This window comes from Taudactylus pleione, unplaced genomic scaffold (assembly GCF_031769625.1).
Source record: "Taudactylus pleione unplaced genomic scaffold, aTauple2 ptg000201l, whole genome shotgun sequence".
NCBI classification, from domain to species: domain Eukaryota; kingdom Metazoa; phylum Chordata; class Amphibia; order Anura; family Myobatrachidae; genus Taudactylus; species Taudactylus pleione.
The window spans coordinates 27,335,422-27,352,886 of NW_028284603.1; the positions used below are offsets into that span (position 1 = coordinate 27,335,422).

The following is a 17,465-nucleotide window of genomic DNA, read 5'->3' on the forward strand; positions in this document are numbered from 1 at the left end:
GGGACGTCCGTTCTGGGTTCCAAATTGGGTCCTGTTGACAACGGACGCCAGTCTTCGGGGCTGGGGAGCAGTTTCGGGTCCACACTTGTTCCAGGGCAGGTGGACGCCGACAGAAGCGGAGCTTCCAATAAATATCTTGGAACTCCGTGCGGTCTTCAATGCTCTCCAGCAGGCACAGCGGTTTCTCCAGGGTCGCCCGGTGCAGGTCCAGTCGGACAACGCTACCACCGTGGCCTACATAAACAGGCAAGGAGGAACTCGCAGTCGGGCGGCTCTCGTAGAGGTCTCTCGGATCCTGGTTTGGGCGGAGCGCAATCTTCCGGCCATATCAGCGGTCTTCATCCCGGGAGTTCTAAATTGGGAGGCGGACTTTCTAAGTCGCCAGGACGTTCATCCGGGGGAATGGTCCCTGCACCCGGACGTTTTTCAACTACTGGTGGACAGGTGGGGTCTTCCAGAAATCGACCTCATGGCGTCCCGGCACAACAACAAGTTGCCGGTGTACGGGTCTCGCACAAGAGACGAAGGGGCGTCTCTGGTGGATGCTCTGTCCGTCCGGTGGACGTTCCGGTTCGCATACCTGTTCCCTCCGGTCTCCCTTCTTCCACGGGTAATCCGGAAATTCAAACAGGAAGGAGGGACGCTCCTGTTGATAGCTCCCGCGTGGCCCAGACGGCACTGGTTCTCAGACCTTCAGGGTCTGTCCGTGGACAGTCCTCTGCGGTTGCCGCTACGACCGGACCTTCTGTCTCAGGGTCCTTGCCTTCACCCGGACCTGACTCGGCTGTCTTTGACGGCGTGGCTGTTGAGACGGCCATGCTGAGGTCCCGGGGGTTTTCCAGCTCTGTGGTGCGTACCATGTTACGAGCTCGGAAACCGTCTTCCGCGAGGATATACCATCGCGTGTGGCATACGTTCTTCCAGTGGTGTCGACCGAGAGGTTATGCACCGCGGAAGTTTCGTCTGTCTCGGATTCTCGCCTTCCTGCAAGCGGGACTAGATCATGGGCTTCGCCTTGCTTCTTTGAAGGTACAGGTTTCGGCCCTATCTGTCTGGTTTCACCGTAGGATTGCTACAATCCCGGATGTGCGCACCTTTATGCAGGGTGTTCTCCGCATTCAGTCGCCCTTTGTTCCACCTGTGGCGCCTTGGGATTTGGCTGTGGTCCTGAGGGCTCTCCAAGGACCGCCGTTTGAACCACTGGGCTCAGTGGATCTTAAATGGCTAACAGCTAAGACTGTTTTCCTTCTGGCCATTGCTTCGGCCAGACGTGTTTCTGAGTTAGGGGCTCTTTCTTGTAGACCCCCTTTCTTGGTTTTTTATGGGAACAGGGCAGTGCTCCGCACTCGGCCCGAGTTTCTTCCCAAAGTTGTTTCCCAGTTTCATGTTAACGAGGAAATAGTTGTTCCGGCCTTTAACTCACCGGGTCTTTCCGTGGGTGAGGCCTCTTTGGATGTTGTGCGGGCCTTAAGGACTTATGTTGACCGCACTTCTTCGTTTAGGAAGTCGGACGCTTTGTTTGTCCTCTATGGCTTCCGTAAAAAGGGTTGGCCTGCTTCAAAGCAAACTTTGGCAGCCTGGATCCGTATGGCTATTTCTGAAGCTTATCTTCATGAAGGCCTACCGGTCCCTCCTTCTCTGAAGGCTCATTCCACTAGGTCTGTGGGTCCTTCGTGGGCAGCTCGACGTGGTGCCTCGGCAGTTCAGATCTGCAAGGCTGCTACGTGGTCCTCTGTCCATACCTTCGTGAGGTATTACAGGTTTGACACCTTCGCCTCTCAGGATGCTTCCTTCGGGCGGCGGATTCTCCTTTCTGCACAGGAGCGTCCCCACCCTTAAAGGATACTGCTTTGGGACATCCCCAAGGTATCCTGTGGATACCCTATGGACCCTGAAGTAGAAAATATGAGATATGGTAAGAACTTACCCTTGTTATCTCTATTTCTACGAAGTCCATAGGGTTCCACAGGACTCCCGCCCTGTCGCACCTGTGCTGCAGATGGGCTTTGCTCTGGTCACCGGTTTTCCGTCTCCCTCTGGTGAGAATGTGATTCTTGTATGTGTCCAGATCTTTGTTCTCTCTCTTCCTTCTCCTCCTCCGGCCTATGGCTTGATAACTAACTGAGGTGCCTTGGCTCGGGGGCGGGGTATAGGAGGGGGACCCTAGTGCATCCTGGGAGGCTGAAAAGCTTAACTCTATGGTGCCCAGCGACTGACGTCACACCTATACCCCAAGGTATCCTGTGGAACCCTATGGACTTCGTAGAAATAGAGATAACAAGGGTAAGTTCTTACCATATCTCATATTTTTTGATAGGGATGTAGTTATACCGACATCCGAGTCCCGGCAAGGGACGTAAGATAGGCACCGAAATACCGACGCCTATCTTAATCCCGACACCGGACCGAACGAGGTAACTCCAGGGCGTCCTTAGTGTTAGCTGTGTGGGGGGGTGCTGGGGTTTAGGGTGCCGTGTGTGTGTGGGGGGGGGTTTAGGTTTAGGGAGCGTAGTGGGGTAAGGTTTTTTAGCGTTAGGCACCCCTGGGGGGAGATAAGGGTTAGGCACCACTAAGGGTGGGTGAGGGGTAGGGACCTGCCGAGCCGGGATCTTCTCCCTTCGGGCTGCCGGCGTTGGGATATGAACCGGCTATTCAGCCGCCGGGACTTCATACCCATTCCGTTTGATATTCCTTATGGTAAAATTATACCCAACTTAAGTGTCCCTAATCATTTTCTAGGAGCAATTGTCCGCAAAACAGTCGGGGCTAGAGGCAATTTAATCAAATATATGCAGAACGGAGACCATAGCAAACTCATAGGAGTTTTGCCTGCTCTGTGTGCAAGAAAGAAAATAATAGTCGTAGCAATTGATGGTTCTAAAATAACATTTTACTGGTTGTTGGTTGGAGTATATTTTAAACTGGGAAGGGGTATCTACAAATGTAAAGAAAATGATTTGTGAGTGTGTTTATTCAATTACTGCATTTAAATGCTCTGTGCCCCTTTTTTTCTGAAAACCCATATGAGTAGAACATAGACTAGTCTTTCCGGAGTCACTTTTTATTGTATTAGACTTGTAATATTTTTTTTTTCCCTAGGCTGGAGCCTCAATGATGGATCCCAACCATTTTCTGATGATTGTTCTTAGCCGTTTTGAAATTTACCAGATATTTAGTACTCCAGATTATGGGAAGAGGTTTAGGAAGGACAGCACAAGCAAGGTATAACTTTATTCTCTTTCTCACAACCCAGCACGTGATGTTCTCACCTCACACTTTCCTCTTTCTTTTGTTGGTGTTGGGTCTTCTTACTGACTGCGTTACATGATACTTATCTGTTTACTATCAAGGTAAAGCTCTCTCTCATATGTGATCTCTCCATTCTCTCCCCCAGGATGTAGTGCAGCAGAATAACACACTTATTGAGGAAATGCTACATCTGATCATAATGATTGTTGGTAAGGTATTGCTTACTGCTAAGTGTGTTTTCGGTATGGAATGGGTCGTAATTTTACTATTATTCTATGTACAATTGATTGAGATTTTGTATTGCATTGTGCAGTGTATCTAATTTGTTATGTAGTGATCAGGCTTGGCGTACAGTATGGGTGCTGTGGCACCAGACCATGCTCTCAAAACATGGGTAATGATGCTGTGACTTAACTAGGGAAGGGTGACCCCTCCGCAGCCCCTGCATTTATCATTTTATGTGACAGAACCCCAGTTAGAAAATGTGACCCAATATCTTTGGACTATATGCCCACCTGTATTTTTAATCAGTTGAAAATGTAGTTCAGCCCAGAGCTCTCGTTGTGATAGAGCCAACATGTTGTAAGAAGGTATCTCTGAGGATGAGTTCAGCTAAGATGACTCTAGGAAATGGTCACTCAACTGACACAAACTTATTGGCTACATGAAGGAAAAATACAAATTCTGATATTTCAGAGTTGCTTTGGCCACATATTTCCACAGTGTTTTGACCCTAGTAGAGGCTACAATGGGCCTCAACGAGGCACCAGTCGCTACGTAATGAACTTAAGAATGGTCTCATTTTCAATTCACTTTGTAGCGTTAGGAATTGGAATAGTGGTAGTCTTAAGATGGCCATATACTAGAACAATTTTGTTCCAACCAGCTAATTACTCTAGTTGGCTGTTTGGAATGATAATCTGCTAGCGTGTGGAAGCAAATAATAATCTGCCGTTTGCTCCCACACACTGAAAACGGTCTGCACAACTTGCAGGAGGGTTCAAACGTGTTGTAGGCCTGAGGGTCCCCCTACTGGTGCGTATGGCATAATGCTGGTTACACCAAATTTCTGGGGGGAAATCAACCTGGTTTTGGGGTAACCAGTACTGATCATTACCATAATTCCAAACAGCCTCATACCAGATGGTACCAGGTCTGGTTTGCCCAAGAAACTCAGCCCCGCAATAAAGCGTGTGGGTTCCCCTGCGAGGCTACAACCAGCCCTGGAACCAATAGTGCCAGGGCTCTTCCTCATACTGGGAACTGTAGTTTTCTATTAATCGGTTAATAATAGAAAACTACAGGTCCCAGTATAGCCTGTCACTGCCAGCCAACTTATACAGTAATGGTTGTTCTCTAAAATCCTCTTTAAAGGAGACAAAACTTTGTTGGAAACAACGGTTCATTTTGCAGCTTTGCTAAGGAAAGTGCTGACCCTTGGCTGAACACACTGAGATGTATGGGGTTCACTGAAAATTCAGCCAATTAGTGAATTAAGGAAAACTCTAATCTACAAACAGAAGATATGTAGCGAGCTCAGAAACAGACTATGCCAAAGGTTCCCAAACCGGGTACTGTGGGTTGGTGGGTCCAGGATCAAATAAAAATGTTTATGGTCCATGTGATGGGCAAAACCAGAGCTGATGGTTGCGAATCGTAAAATATGTGGGCAAGCATAAGTGTAACCCTGTCCACCACCACATAATTCAACCTAAGATTGACATATAAGCACAATTTTCATAATTTAATAATGATTGCATAATTTCTCAATAAGAAACATTTGGTCTAGGGGTGCCGTGAAAAAAAGGCTGATACTCTAGGGTGCTGTGATTCAAAAAAGTTTGGGAACCACTGGCCTACGCTAAGGATTCAGTTCATGCTGCTTCTACCAAATCAGTAGCAACTCCTGTAGGTGTGTGCTATAGATTACTGTACCACCTCGCAAACTACGCACACAAGGTCAAACCAGTCTGTCCACTGTGCAAAATTGCATGGCATGTAACACAAGTGTAATGTCACAGTTGAAGAAAAGTCTGAAATTACTCCATATATTCTTCATAATAGGAGAATAGAGGGATATAGAGAGTACCCAATAGAAAAAGTTGAACTAAGTAGACAGAAATACTTAGCAGAGAAATTATAGAAACCACCACACACCTGTCTATGCAATCCCTCCCCAACTAGAGATACTTACCTGCTGGTGGCACAATGCCTACAATAAAAAAGTGAGGAGGTATCATGCTGCCCAGGGTATGTGCCTCACCCCTCCCCAACCCCAAGGGACTGTTCTGGAGGATGCTCCAGTGCCTACTGTAGGGGCTTCTTAAGTAGAGCCCAAGGCCTTTGACGCCTCTTAACTGGTTCTCTTGTGGAAGTTAGCTGTGGCTTCAAACTCCCTCTTCACTGGAGCATGGAAGAAGGAGGTACTTTCCTTGCACCTCCCGATGGTGAGCCGCTGTCTGCACATAGCTCTGATAGCTGCCTAATAAGAACCCTGTCCCGTGTGACACTCAAACTGGACTGGGGAAATGGAATTAACCACGTTCGTGGACTTAAGAAGGAGAGACCCAGGTCTAGTGTCCTTCACAAGATGATAGACTGTTTTGCATAGACAACATGAACTTGTACCCTCCCCTCCCACACTTTATATTTTATGCTCACTTGATGCAGGGGGCTTTTCCTGATACATATTCTAGATGCTTTTCTCCTTCGTATCTGTAACACAGGTGAACGATTTTGCCCAGGAGTTGGTCAGGTCACAGCAACAGATGAGATAAAACGTGAAATCGTCCATCAGCTGAGCATACGACCCATGGCCCACAGTGAGCTGGTGAAGGCACTGCCGGAAGATGTGAGTGTGGCAATATTTAGGTGTTGGCATAAGCCAGCAGCGTTTTTCCTTGCCATCAGAAGTGACTGCTGCTGAAACATGTTTCCATTGGTAGTTAGAACTGTATAGGTTATACATTATCTAGTGATATCAATATTTGATATTTTGATAGAAACTGGTGATATCACTGTGTTTTATGCCACTATAATGTCACTAGCTACTAGTGAATTAATATCCTGCATCTTCTAAATTATTACTCAGGAAATGGCTGTATATCGTAAGACCACTATGATGATATGTAATAAAGGGTTGGGTACGGGATGCCGGTGTTCGGGATCATGGTGGTCAGAATCTTGACGCTAGCATCCCGACAGGGTTAGGATACCGACACCAGTTGGTAAGTATCCTAACCTTATCTTTAAACCTAACCCTCCCTCTCCTCTGCCTAAACCTAAACCCCCCCCCCAGTGCGTAACCCCACTACTTACCGTAGGGATCCTTGTGTCGGGTTTCTGACAGCCGGGATTTAAACTTCATCCCGTATTTAATATGTGCATTGTTTTACGACATTCTCTTTCTAAACTTACAGGAAAATAAAGAAACTGGAATGGAGCAAGTGATTGAGGCTATTGCCTCTTTTAAGTAAGTTGTGATGACATTGCCCAGTGTAAAGACAGCCAGGATCTTGCAGTGCCTAAACTATTATCTTATTTGTCTTGTGTTAAGAAAGCCAGGGTTAACAGGCAGAGGGCTGTATGAACTAAAGAGGGAGTGTGCCATGGATTTCAGCCTGTTCTATTATCATTACTCCAGGGCTGAGCAATCTAAGGTAAATTCATTGTTTAGCATGTGTTTTTATTTTGCATTTTTTCTAATGTGTTAATGTTGCGATCTGTTCTCTCTGTTCGTCTTTGGAAGGATTGGATTGGAAATGTGTTTAAGAAAGGTAATTTTAACATATTGGCAATACTGCCCTTGCATTGGGATGTAGTCTAAAGGTCGACAATAACAATGTTAGGCTGTGGGTGGAGGTTAGGGTTAGGCATTAGAGGGAGTAGTTGGGGTAAGGGGAGAAATGATCACCCGGTGGATTGAATGTCTGACCTGGAAGTCAGTCACGTGACCACCGTGACCCGGAAGACGCCACTGCAGCTGTCTGGAGCATAGAAACCTATGGGAGCTGTTGCTGCTGTCAAAAATGGAGGGACCGTAAGCAGATATCATAGATATCTGCTGCAGCCCCTCCTTTATACATACGGGTCATACTTAAAATTTGCGAGTATCCCATGATAACGGGTGATTTCAGGAGATATATTGCAAATATTATTTGATAAATAGGCCCCTAAATCAAAGATGTCGCTAGGAATGTCGGAGCAGCAGTCCAGTTGTGCACTGAACTCGGCTGTCATGATCTGCTGCATTATTAGATTCCCTCTTGTGCTATGGAAAAGGGTCGCTGTGCTGCTGCGCTTCGGTAACCAGCAGCATGAATACTGCCCATCCTCTTTCACACGCTTGCTCCCGGAGGATATGTGCAAACATAGCACAGAGCTTTGTGGGGCACCCAGTGCTGCCTTCTCTCCTTCCCAGCACCAGGGAGTGGGGAAGGCAGTCTTAAGGTTCCCACACACATGGCGATCTGCACACGATCAGCCGATGTGTACTATTTCCCTTGAAACTGTCCCCGGCATCTCAGCACACGATCTCCACACGATCTGGTGTCCAATCTTCAAACAATCTCTCCTGCAGTCAGACTTTCACAGTGCATCGCCTCCTAGATTGTCAGATCTGAAAATGCGATGTGCGACCAGCGGGGACGCACATCGTAATCGTGAGGGGGGACTCACGATTTACTCACTATTTGGCCATATTTTACACGATCTGTCGTTCCAATGTGTCAGAATCGTCCAGATCGGGTAAAATATCGCTATGTGTGTGGCCACCTTAACACCGACTGAGTCAGCTGACTTCACACTATACCAACAGGGGGTGTGTTTTAAAACATGTGAACAAGTGATTGCACATTATACAATGCACTGCACCAGCAGCACATGCAGGGTATGGGGAAAATAGTGCCCAACTATAGTGACCTTGATCAAACATATTACATTTACTTTCATGCCGTATCCCCTACCTGGTGTGTTAAATTGTTCAAATCGTTCAGTGAAGAACAAAAAATGTATGGAAACCAATTTCACCATCCTGTCAAATTTAGGAACACTGATGCCACAATATAATCTTTTGGCATCCAAAGACTTTTTTTTTTTTTAATGCTGTATAAGTTAATGGACAGTGATTTCTATCACATCTTCCAGGCTGAAGAGGCCCAGCGTAAACTGAATCGTCTCACTGAAGAAGATACAGGTACAAAGAGAGTTACTTTTCCTTCATGCAACGTTAATAACATTATGATTATGAGGCCAGTGTGACTGAATGACTTGGCTAATCTAGTTTTATAAGATTAGGGCAAAACTACATACATATCACATCTTAAACTATTTTTTATTGATGCGCAAATAGTATAAATGGATACAAGGCAGAAGGATAACATCCCAAAACACAGTGAAACAAACATGTGATAAACAATATTAAACATACAAACTAACATGCCATACGGCAATACAGTGTTAGTTGTCGGTTGCAGTCTTTTTGTACAGCAATTATCTGCATCCATTGTAGAGTTCCCTTTGCAGCATTGAATCTTGAAGAGTCTTGCATTGCTGAAAAGTTAGATTTTGTTTTCTAGCTTGTATTATGTCTTTGATTTAATAGCAGAGCAAGCTATTGATATATAATACTGAATACTGATATATAATATAGAAAAAAAAGCTCTGCATCATAGTGGCCACTGGTAGTAAGATCTAGCCATTTGATCTGATTGCCAAGTGTTTGTATCTGCGTACATTTTAGCCACACAAATGGTAAGCCAATTTGGACGGGTCTGACTATCAGACTCATAGGAGCCGAGACTGCTGACTGCATCCACATAGAAATAAAGCTGTCACCAGCGACTCCATTTGTGTCTAGGAATATATTATAATATATATAAACTGTTCTTAGAACCTTACAATTGGGTGTAAATTGGCAATATTGGCTAACATTGTGGATGCTTTTAGAAGTTAAGCACGTAAGGTTATATACAGCATTTAGTAAACATTCGGTATTGGTGTGTGTGTGATCATCACCTGTCTCACTAGAGTGTGTGCATATATGTATATAGGAAATGTCAGTAATGTAAATAAGATCTTATTCTCTCCCAGCTCTGCCACCTCCTGTGCTGCCTCCCTTTTGCCCTCTTTTTGCCAGCCTGATAAACATTCTCCAGTCAGATGTTATGCTGTCCATCATGGGAACAATTCTTCAGTGGGCAGTAGAACCGAATGGATATTCCTGGTCCGAGGCCATGCTGCAAAGGGTAGGTAGAGCAAGCTCTCTAAGTGCAGCATTGACTATGATCTAACTTTTAAAATGAAAGTTTTTGTTTGCAAAACATCGTGTTGGAGATTTTTGTTATCAGAGCAATTGGTGTATTTGTGCATGCAGAAGCCCAGAGAAACCAATCATACATTTTCTTTAATCAAATTTCCTAAGTCTACACTGACAAAGCTAATTATTGATTAGTGGCAATGGGTAACAGACATATGCTGGTTAGGTCTGTATTAGCTGGTCTTTAAGATTTTATTTCCTATTTATGTAAAAGTGAATAAAATGTGTACAGTTTTTTTCCCCTTGTATGTAATCACATGATAAAAATGTTAATACAAATGTTTTCTTTTCATATTCACATGTAATTCTGAAGATTTTGCACCTAATTGGAATGGCCTTACAAGAAGAAAATCAGCACTTACAGAGCTCCAGCGAAGATGATATTCTCACCTTTACATTCTCACAGAAGATGTCAAGTAAGTTTTGTTCTGCAGTCATAAGTACCTTGCACTCTAGTGGTTTTCTCCTTCCACCAGAAGGCACAGGACCCATATTCCCTATACTCCAGTGGTTTTGTCATAACACACAGGTACAATGTCCCCTCCACTCTAGTTGTGTTGCCGGGACACCAGGAGGCACAGGGTGTATCATGTCCCTTCTACGTCATCTTTTTTGTCCTGCCACAAGCAACGTCATTATATTTACACCTTTGTTTGTAATTCTAGGTGATCGTTCAAGTTCTAAATGTCATTGAGATGTGTATTATGTATATCACAATGTATTCTCAGGGTTGTCCCCAAATGCACAAGTTATCATTATCTGCACACATACACTGAAGTGCCAAAAGTCATGGGATAGTGGTATGTAAAGTTAATGGTAGGTGATGTCTTGGAAATGCCATGTGCGACGAAGTCACGCCCGGCACCACCGGCATTCTTGGACCCTGGGAGTGATGCCGCACACTGTAATGCTCCTTACACATTATGCCGCACACTGTAATGCCCCTTACACATTATGCCGCACACGGTAATGCCCCTTACACATTATGCCGCACAGAGTAATGCCCCATACACATTATGCCACAATGTAATGCCCTTTACACAATATGCCACACAGAGCAATGCCCCTTACACAAGATGTCGCACAGAGTAATGCCCTTTACACATTATGCCACACAGAGCAATGCCCCTTACAATGTGATATGAATGATCAGGTATACATACCATTTTCTACATCAGGGTCCATAGGGTATCCACAGGATACCTTGGGGGTATAGGTGATGACGTCAGGCATCGGGCACCATAGAGTTAAGTTTTCAGCCTCCCAGGATGCACTAGGGTCCCCCTCCTATACCCCGCCCCTGAGCCAAGGCATCCCAATTTCGTTGGTGCCCGGCTCGGAGTCGGAGCACCTGTTTAGAGGGGGATAGCCCCTGAAGTTTTCTTTGCGGCAGCTGTGGCTGCACATCTGGAAGTACAGCATGGACAGACACTACTGACGTCCATGCTGTCTTCCCTACACCCCGCCGGTACCAGAACGCCAGTACTGATCCGGGGATGCTGGTAAGCGATGTTTTGGACCATGGCCGGATTCAAGGTGGCAGCAGGTAAGCAGCAGGGTCCCGCCGTGGGTCTCTGCTGATACATGGTCCAGAGTCCCCAGACAGGGGGCTCCCTGGGGACTGGCTGCAGCGTGGAGCCAGGTAACCAACCTGCGCTTCCACTACCCCCCTGGGACAGCGGACCGCAGCTGAGCGGTAGCGCTGCGGCGTCCCAGGGGTTAATTGCATGCCAGGGGAGCGCGCCTTCCCTGTACACAGCCGGCGCCTCCCCCATTGCACACAGCCCTCTCTGCACCTGCCGTTTGGCCCTGTGGCAGCGCTCCTCCCCAGGGCCGGCCTCCTCTCTGCTCCTCGGTGGCCATCTTTCAAGAAGCATGGTGAACGCTGCTGGAAGCTGTTGATCGGTGGCATCGCGGTCTGGGTACCCCGGCATACCTCTCCTGCGTTGAAACAGGTCTGTGTATGCAGCGCTGTGTCCTACCAGGCTCTGTGTCTGCGTAGCTGAGGAACAGCGCTGATAGTGGAGGGATTAATTTCTTTGCATTGTATGTGACTTCTGCTAGCGTCTGCTGCCTGTACTTTCACTTTCTACTGTCAGCCATTTCACTGTCCCTGCTCTTCTTCTGCTAAAGCCCTTGCGGTGCGGTGATTGCAGGGTGGTTCTCCCACTATACTAATGAGTATTAGTGAGAGGGATCACATACTTACCATCATGCCTGAGAGTGAATTTCCTCTCCAGCTTCTGTGTACTACGTGCAAAGTACCAATAGCGGAGGGGGAGGGTAACGTGGAGGGGCTATGTCGGCAGTGTTATTTATTGGCGCGGCCAATTACTATCATGGCTCCGGTACAGGAACCGCCCTGGGCTTGTTTCGCCAAAGCGCTTACAACCCTAGTGGGCCAGTTAGCTCCGCCAACAGCGTTTTCACAGATGGGATTGTCCCAGCAGTCAGTGGTGTCGTCACCCATGCAGGGTTTCCCGAGACAACTGATGGTACCCCACAGTCTCCCTATTTCCCCTCCCCAGGTCTCTCAGGAACCTGCGTGGGTTAATTCACTGACAAGTTCTGTACAGCATTTGTCGGACGTGTTACAAGGGGAGTCTGTGTTGCGGCCGGTGGCGTCTCTGTCCGCTCCTTATGAGGATGACGACGTGACGACCGATGATGGGGAGATTCTGGATCTATCTGACCAAGAACCTCTCCATACTAAAGAGTCGGACGCTAAGTCCAAGGTTTATATTCCTGGTCTTATTCGGGCAATCCGCACAGCTTTAGTTATTGAGGATGACGATCCTCCGGTGTCCAAGTCCAAATATGCCTTTTTTAAGGATATTAAGGGTGACGCCACAGTGTTTCCTCTTTCGGGTCAGTTAGTAGACCATTTAGAGGAGGCGTGGAAACACCCTGGTAAACGGTATCAGCCTCAAAGACGCTTAGCGGTGGCTTACCCGTTTGCGGACAATTATTTTTCTAAGTGGGAATCCCCTCCACAGGTGGATTCTCATGTGACACGCCTAGTTCGAAGTGCCACATTGCCCATGCCCTCCATGTCCTCCTTGAACGATACTACGGACCGTAAGGTGGAGATCTGCTTAAAGTCCATTTATTCCCTCGCGGGGGGGGGCATCCAGGCCGGCTATGGCCGTATGTTGGGTAGCCAGAGCTATGGAGCGCTGGGCTGATAGTTTGGAGGCGTCTTTGGATTCCGACTGTTGAGCTGATCAGGCCGAGTTGGTAGGCAATCTCCGGGATTCGGCCACTTACATCAATGAAGCGGCCTTGGATATCAGTACCCTCACATCTCGGATTTCTTCGGCAGCTGTTGCTGCTCGTCGCACCTTATGGTTGCGATCCTGGAAGGCGGACGCTGATTCCAAAAAGGGCTTGGAAGCTTTACCCTTTAATGGAGAAGTCCTATTTGGTCCGGATCTGGACAAAATTGTGGCCACGCTGGCAGCAGCCATGTCTGCATGTCTCCCGTCTGCTGCAGTCCCTTCCAGTTCGGGTACGTCGTCCTTTCGGCCTTACAGGGCCCAGGGTAGGCCTAAAGGCACAGTCTTTTCCCCGACAGGCTGGCCCCAAGAAATCGGCCAAGCCCAGGAAACAGGCCTGGAGTACCAGACGTCCGGCCCCTAAGTCTGATGACAAACCTGCGGCCTGACGGTCCGGGCCTCCCTTTGGGGGGTCCCAAAGTGGGAGGCCGCCTGCTGCAGTTCGCCCAGTGTTGGTCGGTAACCACGACAGACAATTGGGTTCACGAGGTGGTTTCTCACGGGTATGCCCTCTCCTTTCGGCACAGGCCCCCATCCCGATTCTTCACCACGCGTCTTCCCTTAGACCGGAACAAAGCCATGGAACTGCGGAAAGTTTTGCACACTATGCTCGAGGCTGGTGCCTGTTCCATTCTCCCAGAGTTTCTATTCCAATCTATTTTTGGTGCAGAAACCCAATGGGTCGTACCGTCCGATTCTCAACCTCAAAGCCCTCAACAAGTCCTTGCGGGTGCCGCGGTTTCGGATGGAGACCCTACGGTCCATTATTCTGGCGCTGGAACCTGGGGATTACATGGTGTCGTTGGACATACAGGACGCTTACCCGCATGTCCCTATTCTTTTACGCCATCAACAGTTCCTCAGGTTTGCCTTCCGCAACGATCACTTTCAGTTCCTGGCGTTACCTTTTGGCCTGGCAACAGCTCCACGAGTGTTCACCAAGGTTATGGCGGTCATGGCGGCTTTCCTGCGGCTGCAGGGAGTCCGCATGTTGCCGTACCTGGACGACCTTCTGTTGGTAGCAGGATCTCCAGAGCTCCTTCTACGCCACTTGGATCTGACGATTGCGGTACTGCAACGGCACAGCTGGTTAATAAACTGGCAAAAGTCCACCCTGATCCGTCTCAGAGGATTCTGCACCTCGGAGCCTTATTGGACTCCAGACAGCAGAGGATCTTTGTGCGGGGGAAAAGATCTCTGCCTTACAGTTGAGGGTGCGCAGTTGTCTGCAGAGTCACTGTGTGTCCCTGCTCTCTGCGATGAGGTTACTGGGCTCCATGGTGTCAGTATTCGACATGGTGGAATATGCCCAGTTTCACTCCAGACCTCTGCAGCAATTGATCCTGTCCAAATGGAATGGACTGCCTCAGAGTCTAAAGTCCCAGACGATGGTGCTCACTCCGGAGGTTCGCCTGTCCCTAGCCTGGTGGTTGCAGACGACCCATCTCAAAAAGGGTCGTCCATTTTGGGTGGCGAACTGGGTCCTGTCGACAACGGACGCCAGCCTTCGGGGCTGGGGAGCGGTCACGGGTCCACACTTGTTCCAGGGCAGATGGACTCAAGCGGAGAAGGAGCTTCCAATAAACATCTTGGAACTCCGCGCGGTTTTCAAAGCTCTCCAGCAGGCACATCGGGTTCTCCAAGGTCACCCCGTGCAGGTCCAGTCGGACAACGCCACCACCGTGGCCTTCATAAATCGGCAAGGAGGAACCCGAAGTCGGGCGGTACTCGTAGAGGTGTCCCGCATCCTGGTCTGGGCAGAGCGCAATCTCCCGGCCATATCAGCCGTATTCATCCCGGGAGTCCTCAACTGGGAGGCGGACTTTCTCAGTCGCCAGGACGTTCATCCGGGGGAGTGGTCTCTGCACCCGGACGTTTTTCAACTTCTGGTGGACAGGTGGGATCTTGCAGAGATCGACCTCATGGCATCACGGCACAACAACAAGTTGCCGGTGTACGGGTCTCGAACAAGAGACGAAAAGGCATCTCTTGTGGATGCTCTGTCCGTCCAGTGGACGTTCCGGTTTGCTTATCTCTTTTCTCCGTCTTCCCTTCTTCCACGGGTAATCCGGAAATTCAAACAGGAAGGAGGGACACTCCTGTTGATAACTCCCGCGTGGCACTGGTTCTCAGACCTTCAGGGTCTGTCTGTGGACATTCCTCTGCGGTTGCCGCTGCAACTGGACCTACTGTCACAGGGTCCTTGTCCTCACCCGGACCTGACTCGGCTGTCTTTGACGGCGTGGCTGTTGAGACCGCCATGTTAAGGTCCAGGAGGTTTTCCAGCTCTGTAGTGCGAACTGTGCTAAGAGCTCGGAAACCATCTTCTGCAAGGATATACCATTGTGTGTGGCATACGTTCTTCCAGTGGTGTCAACCGAGAGATTATGCCCCTCGGGAGTTCCGTCTGTCTAGAGTGTTAGCTTTCCTACAGGCGGGACTAGACCATGGGCTACGCCTTGCTTCTCTGAAAGTGCAGGTGTCTGCCCAGTACGTCTGGTTCCATCGTAGGGTTGCTACAATCCCTGATGTGCGCACTTTTATGCAAGGTGTTCTTCGAATTCAGCCGCCCTTTGTTCCACCGGTGGCGCATTTGGAATTTAGCTGTGGTTCTGAGAGCTCTCCAGGGACCGCCGTTTGAACTACTGGGCTCAGTGGATCTTAAATGGCTGACAGCTAAAACAATTTTCCTTCTGGCCATCGCTTTGGCCAGACGTGTTTCTGACTTAGGGGCTCTCTCCTGTAGACCTGCGTACTCATCCTGATTTTCTTCCCAAAGTTGTTTCAAGTTTCCATATCAACGAGGAAATAGTCGTGCCGGCTATTAACTCACCTGATCTTTCAGTGGGTGAGGCCACTTTGGACGTTGTGCGGGCCTTAAAGATTTATGTTGACGGCACTTCTTCGTTTAGGAAGTCGGACGCCTTGTTTGTCCTCTATGGCTTCCGTAAAAAGGGTTGGCCTGCTTCAAAGCAAACTTTGGCAGGTTGGATTCGTATGACAATTTCAGAAGTTTATCTTCATAAAGGCCTTCCGGTTCCATCCTCTGTGAGGGCTCATTCCACTAGGTCTGTGGGTCCTTCGTGGGCAGCTCGACGTGGTGCCTCTGCAGTCCAGATCTGCAAGGCTGCCACGTGGTCCTCTGTCCATACCTTTATGAGGTATTATGCATTTGACACCTTTGCCTCTCAGGATGCTTCCTTCGGGCGGCGGATTCTCCTTTCAGCACAGGAGCGTCCCCACCCTTGATGGATACTGCTTTGGGACATCCCCATGGTATCCTATGTACCCTGATATAGAAAATATGAGATATGGTAAGAAACCTTTGTTATCTCTATTTCTACGAAGTCCATAGGGTTCCACAGGACTTCTGCCCTGTCACACCTGTGCTGCAGATGGGCTTTACTCTGGTCACCGGTTTTTCCGTCTCCCTCTGGTGAGAATGTGATTCTTGTGTGTTTCCAGATCTTTCTTCTCTCTCTTCCTTCTCCTCCTCCGGCCTATGGCTTGGTACGTAACTGAGATGCCTTGGCTCGGGGGCGGGGTATAGGAGGGGGACCCTAGTGCATCCTGGGAGGCTGAAAACTTAACTCTATGGTGCCCGATGCCTGACTAAAACAAAAAATCGTTCCACAGTCCACCGACTTGGGGACCGGAGTCTGTGGAAGGGCTTTGTCAATGTCTCCTCATTTTAACTTTCCGAGCCGGGCTTCCCTCGTCCTCCCCCCGTATCTGTATCCTGTGGAACCCTATGGACTTCATAGAAATAGAGATAACAAAGGTAAGTTCTTACCATATCTCATATTTTCACAGTCTGTCAGCAGGGGCCAGAGATCAGAGTCAGGCACAGGCAGGGCCAGGGGCTGCTACAGTAATCGCAACCCAGGCTATTGAAAAAGCAGGGGCTGGAGGGAGATGAGTGAGTGGTGGTGGTGTGAGGACCCGCAGTACCGCGCGCACCTCCGCCATACCCCTAGATCAAATGACCCAAGTGTGAATGACCAGGGTGCCTTGGCATATTGCCACCTAGTGTGAATGACCTGGAAGCCTTCGCATGCTGCCCCTAGTGTAAATGACCTGTGTGCATTGGCATGCTGCCCTAGTGTGAATGATCCGGTGCCAAGCATGCTGCCCTAGTTTGAATGATTTGGGTGCATGTGTTGGTGGTCTCGCCCCTTTTCTCTCGCTGTGGATAGGGGACACTCACCACCGCCAAGCTGCTGCTCTCCGTGTTCCGGACCCGGTGGGTTGCCTGCCCCGCGCCTGGTTCAGTGATGCTGGCCGCGCCTGGTTCTGGGACTCCTAGAATGCCACGGGGGGGGGGGGGGGTGGTGCTGCACTGTAGGAGGAAAGGGAAGTTGCTGCGAAGTGCCGCATCGGGAAAGCTTGGCTGAGAGCCATTTAATTAGACGACTCCGGCGGGAACACCTCGGCTGCACCCTTAGGCTGCAGCGCCCCAGGCAATAGCCCTGCATGCCTGCCCCTAGAACCGCCACTGAGTGCACCAATAAAATCACAGCAGTCTCCATTGGGGAAACCTAACTGTGTGTAGCACTTTTTAAATACTATGACAAGCATAGCATTTAGAGTAACACCAACCCAGCTCAGTAACTGGCTAATCAGCC

General features: G+C 48.7%; 1 protein-coding gene across 5 annotated transcripts in view; it reads left to right on the plus strand.

Annotated features, from left to right (window-relative positions):
• The window catches only part of UBR2 (ubiquitin protein ligase E3 component n-recognin 2), a 157,385-nt gene that overhangs the window by 72,974 nt on the left and 66,946 nt on the right, over positions 1-17,465 (plus strand). For all 5 annotated transcript variants that reach the window (XM_088477299.1, XM_088477297.1, XM_088477298.1 and 2 more), the window contains 8 exons: positions 3,100-3,222; positions 3,395-3,458; positions 5,976-6,100; positions 6,669-6,721; positions 6,806-6,908; positions 8,395-8,443; positions 9,340-9,494; positions 9,879-9,981. In XM_088477299.1, coding sequence (XP_088333425.1) covers positions 3,100-3,222; positions 3,395-3,458; positions 5,976-6,100; positions 6,669-6,721; positions 6,806-6,908; positions 8,395-8,443; positions 9,340-9,494; positions 9,879-9,981 — 775 coding nt within the window. The remainder of the gene's footprint in view (positions 1-3,099; positions 3,223-3,394; positions 3,459-5,975; positions 6,101-6,668; positions 6,722-6,805; positions 6,909-8,394; positions 8,444-9,339; positions 9,495-9,878; positions 9,982-17,465) is intronic.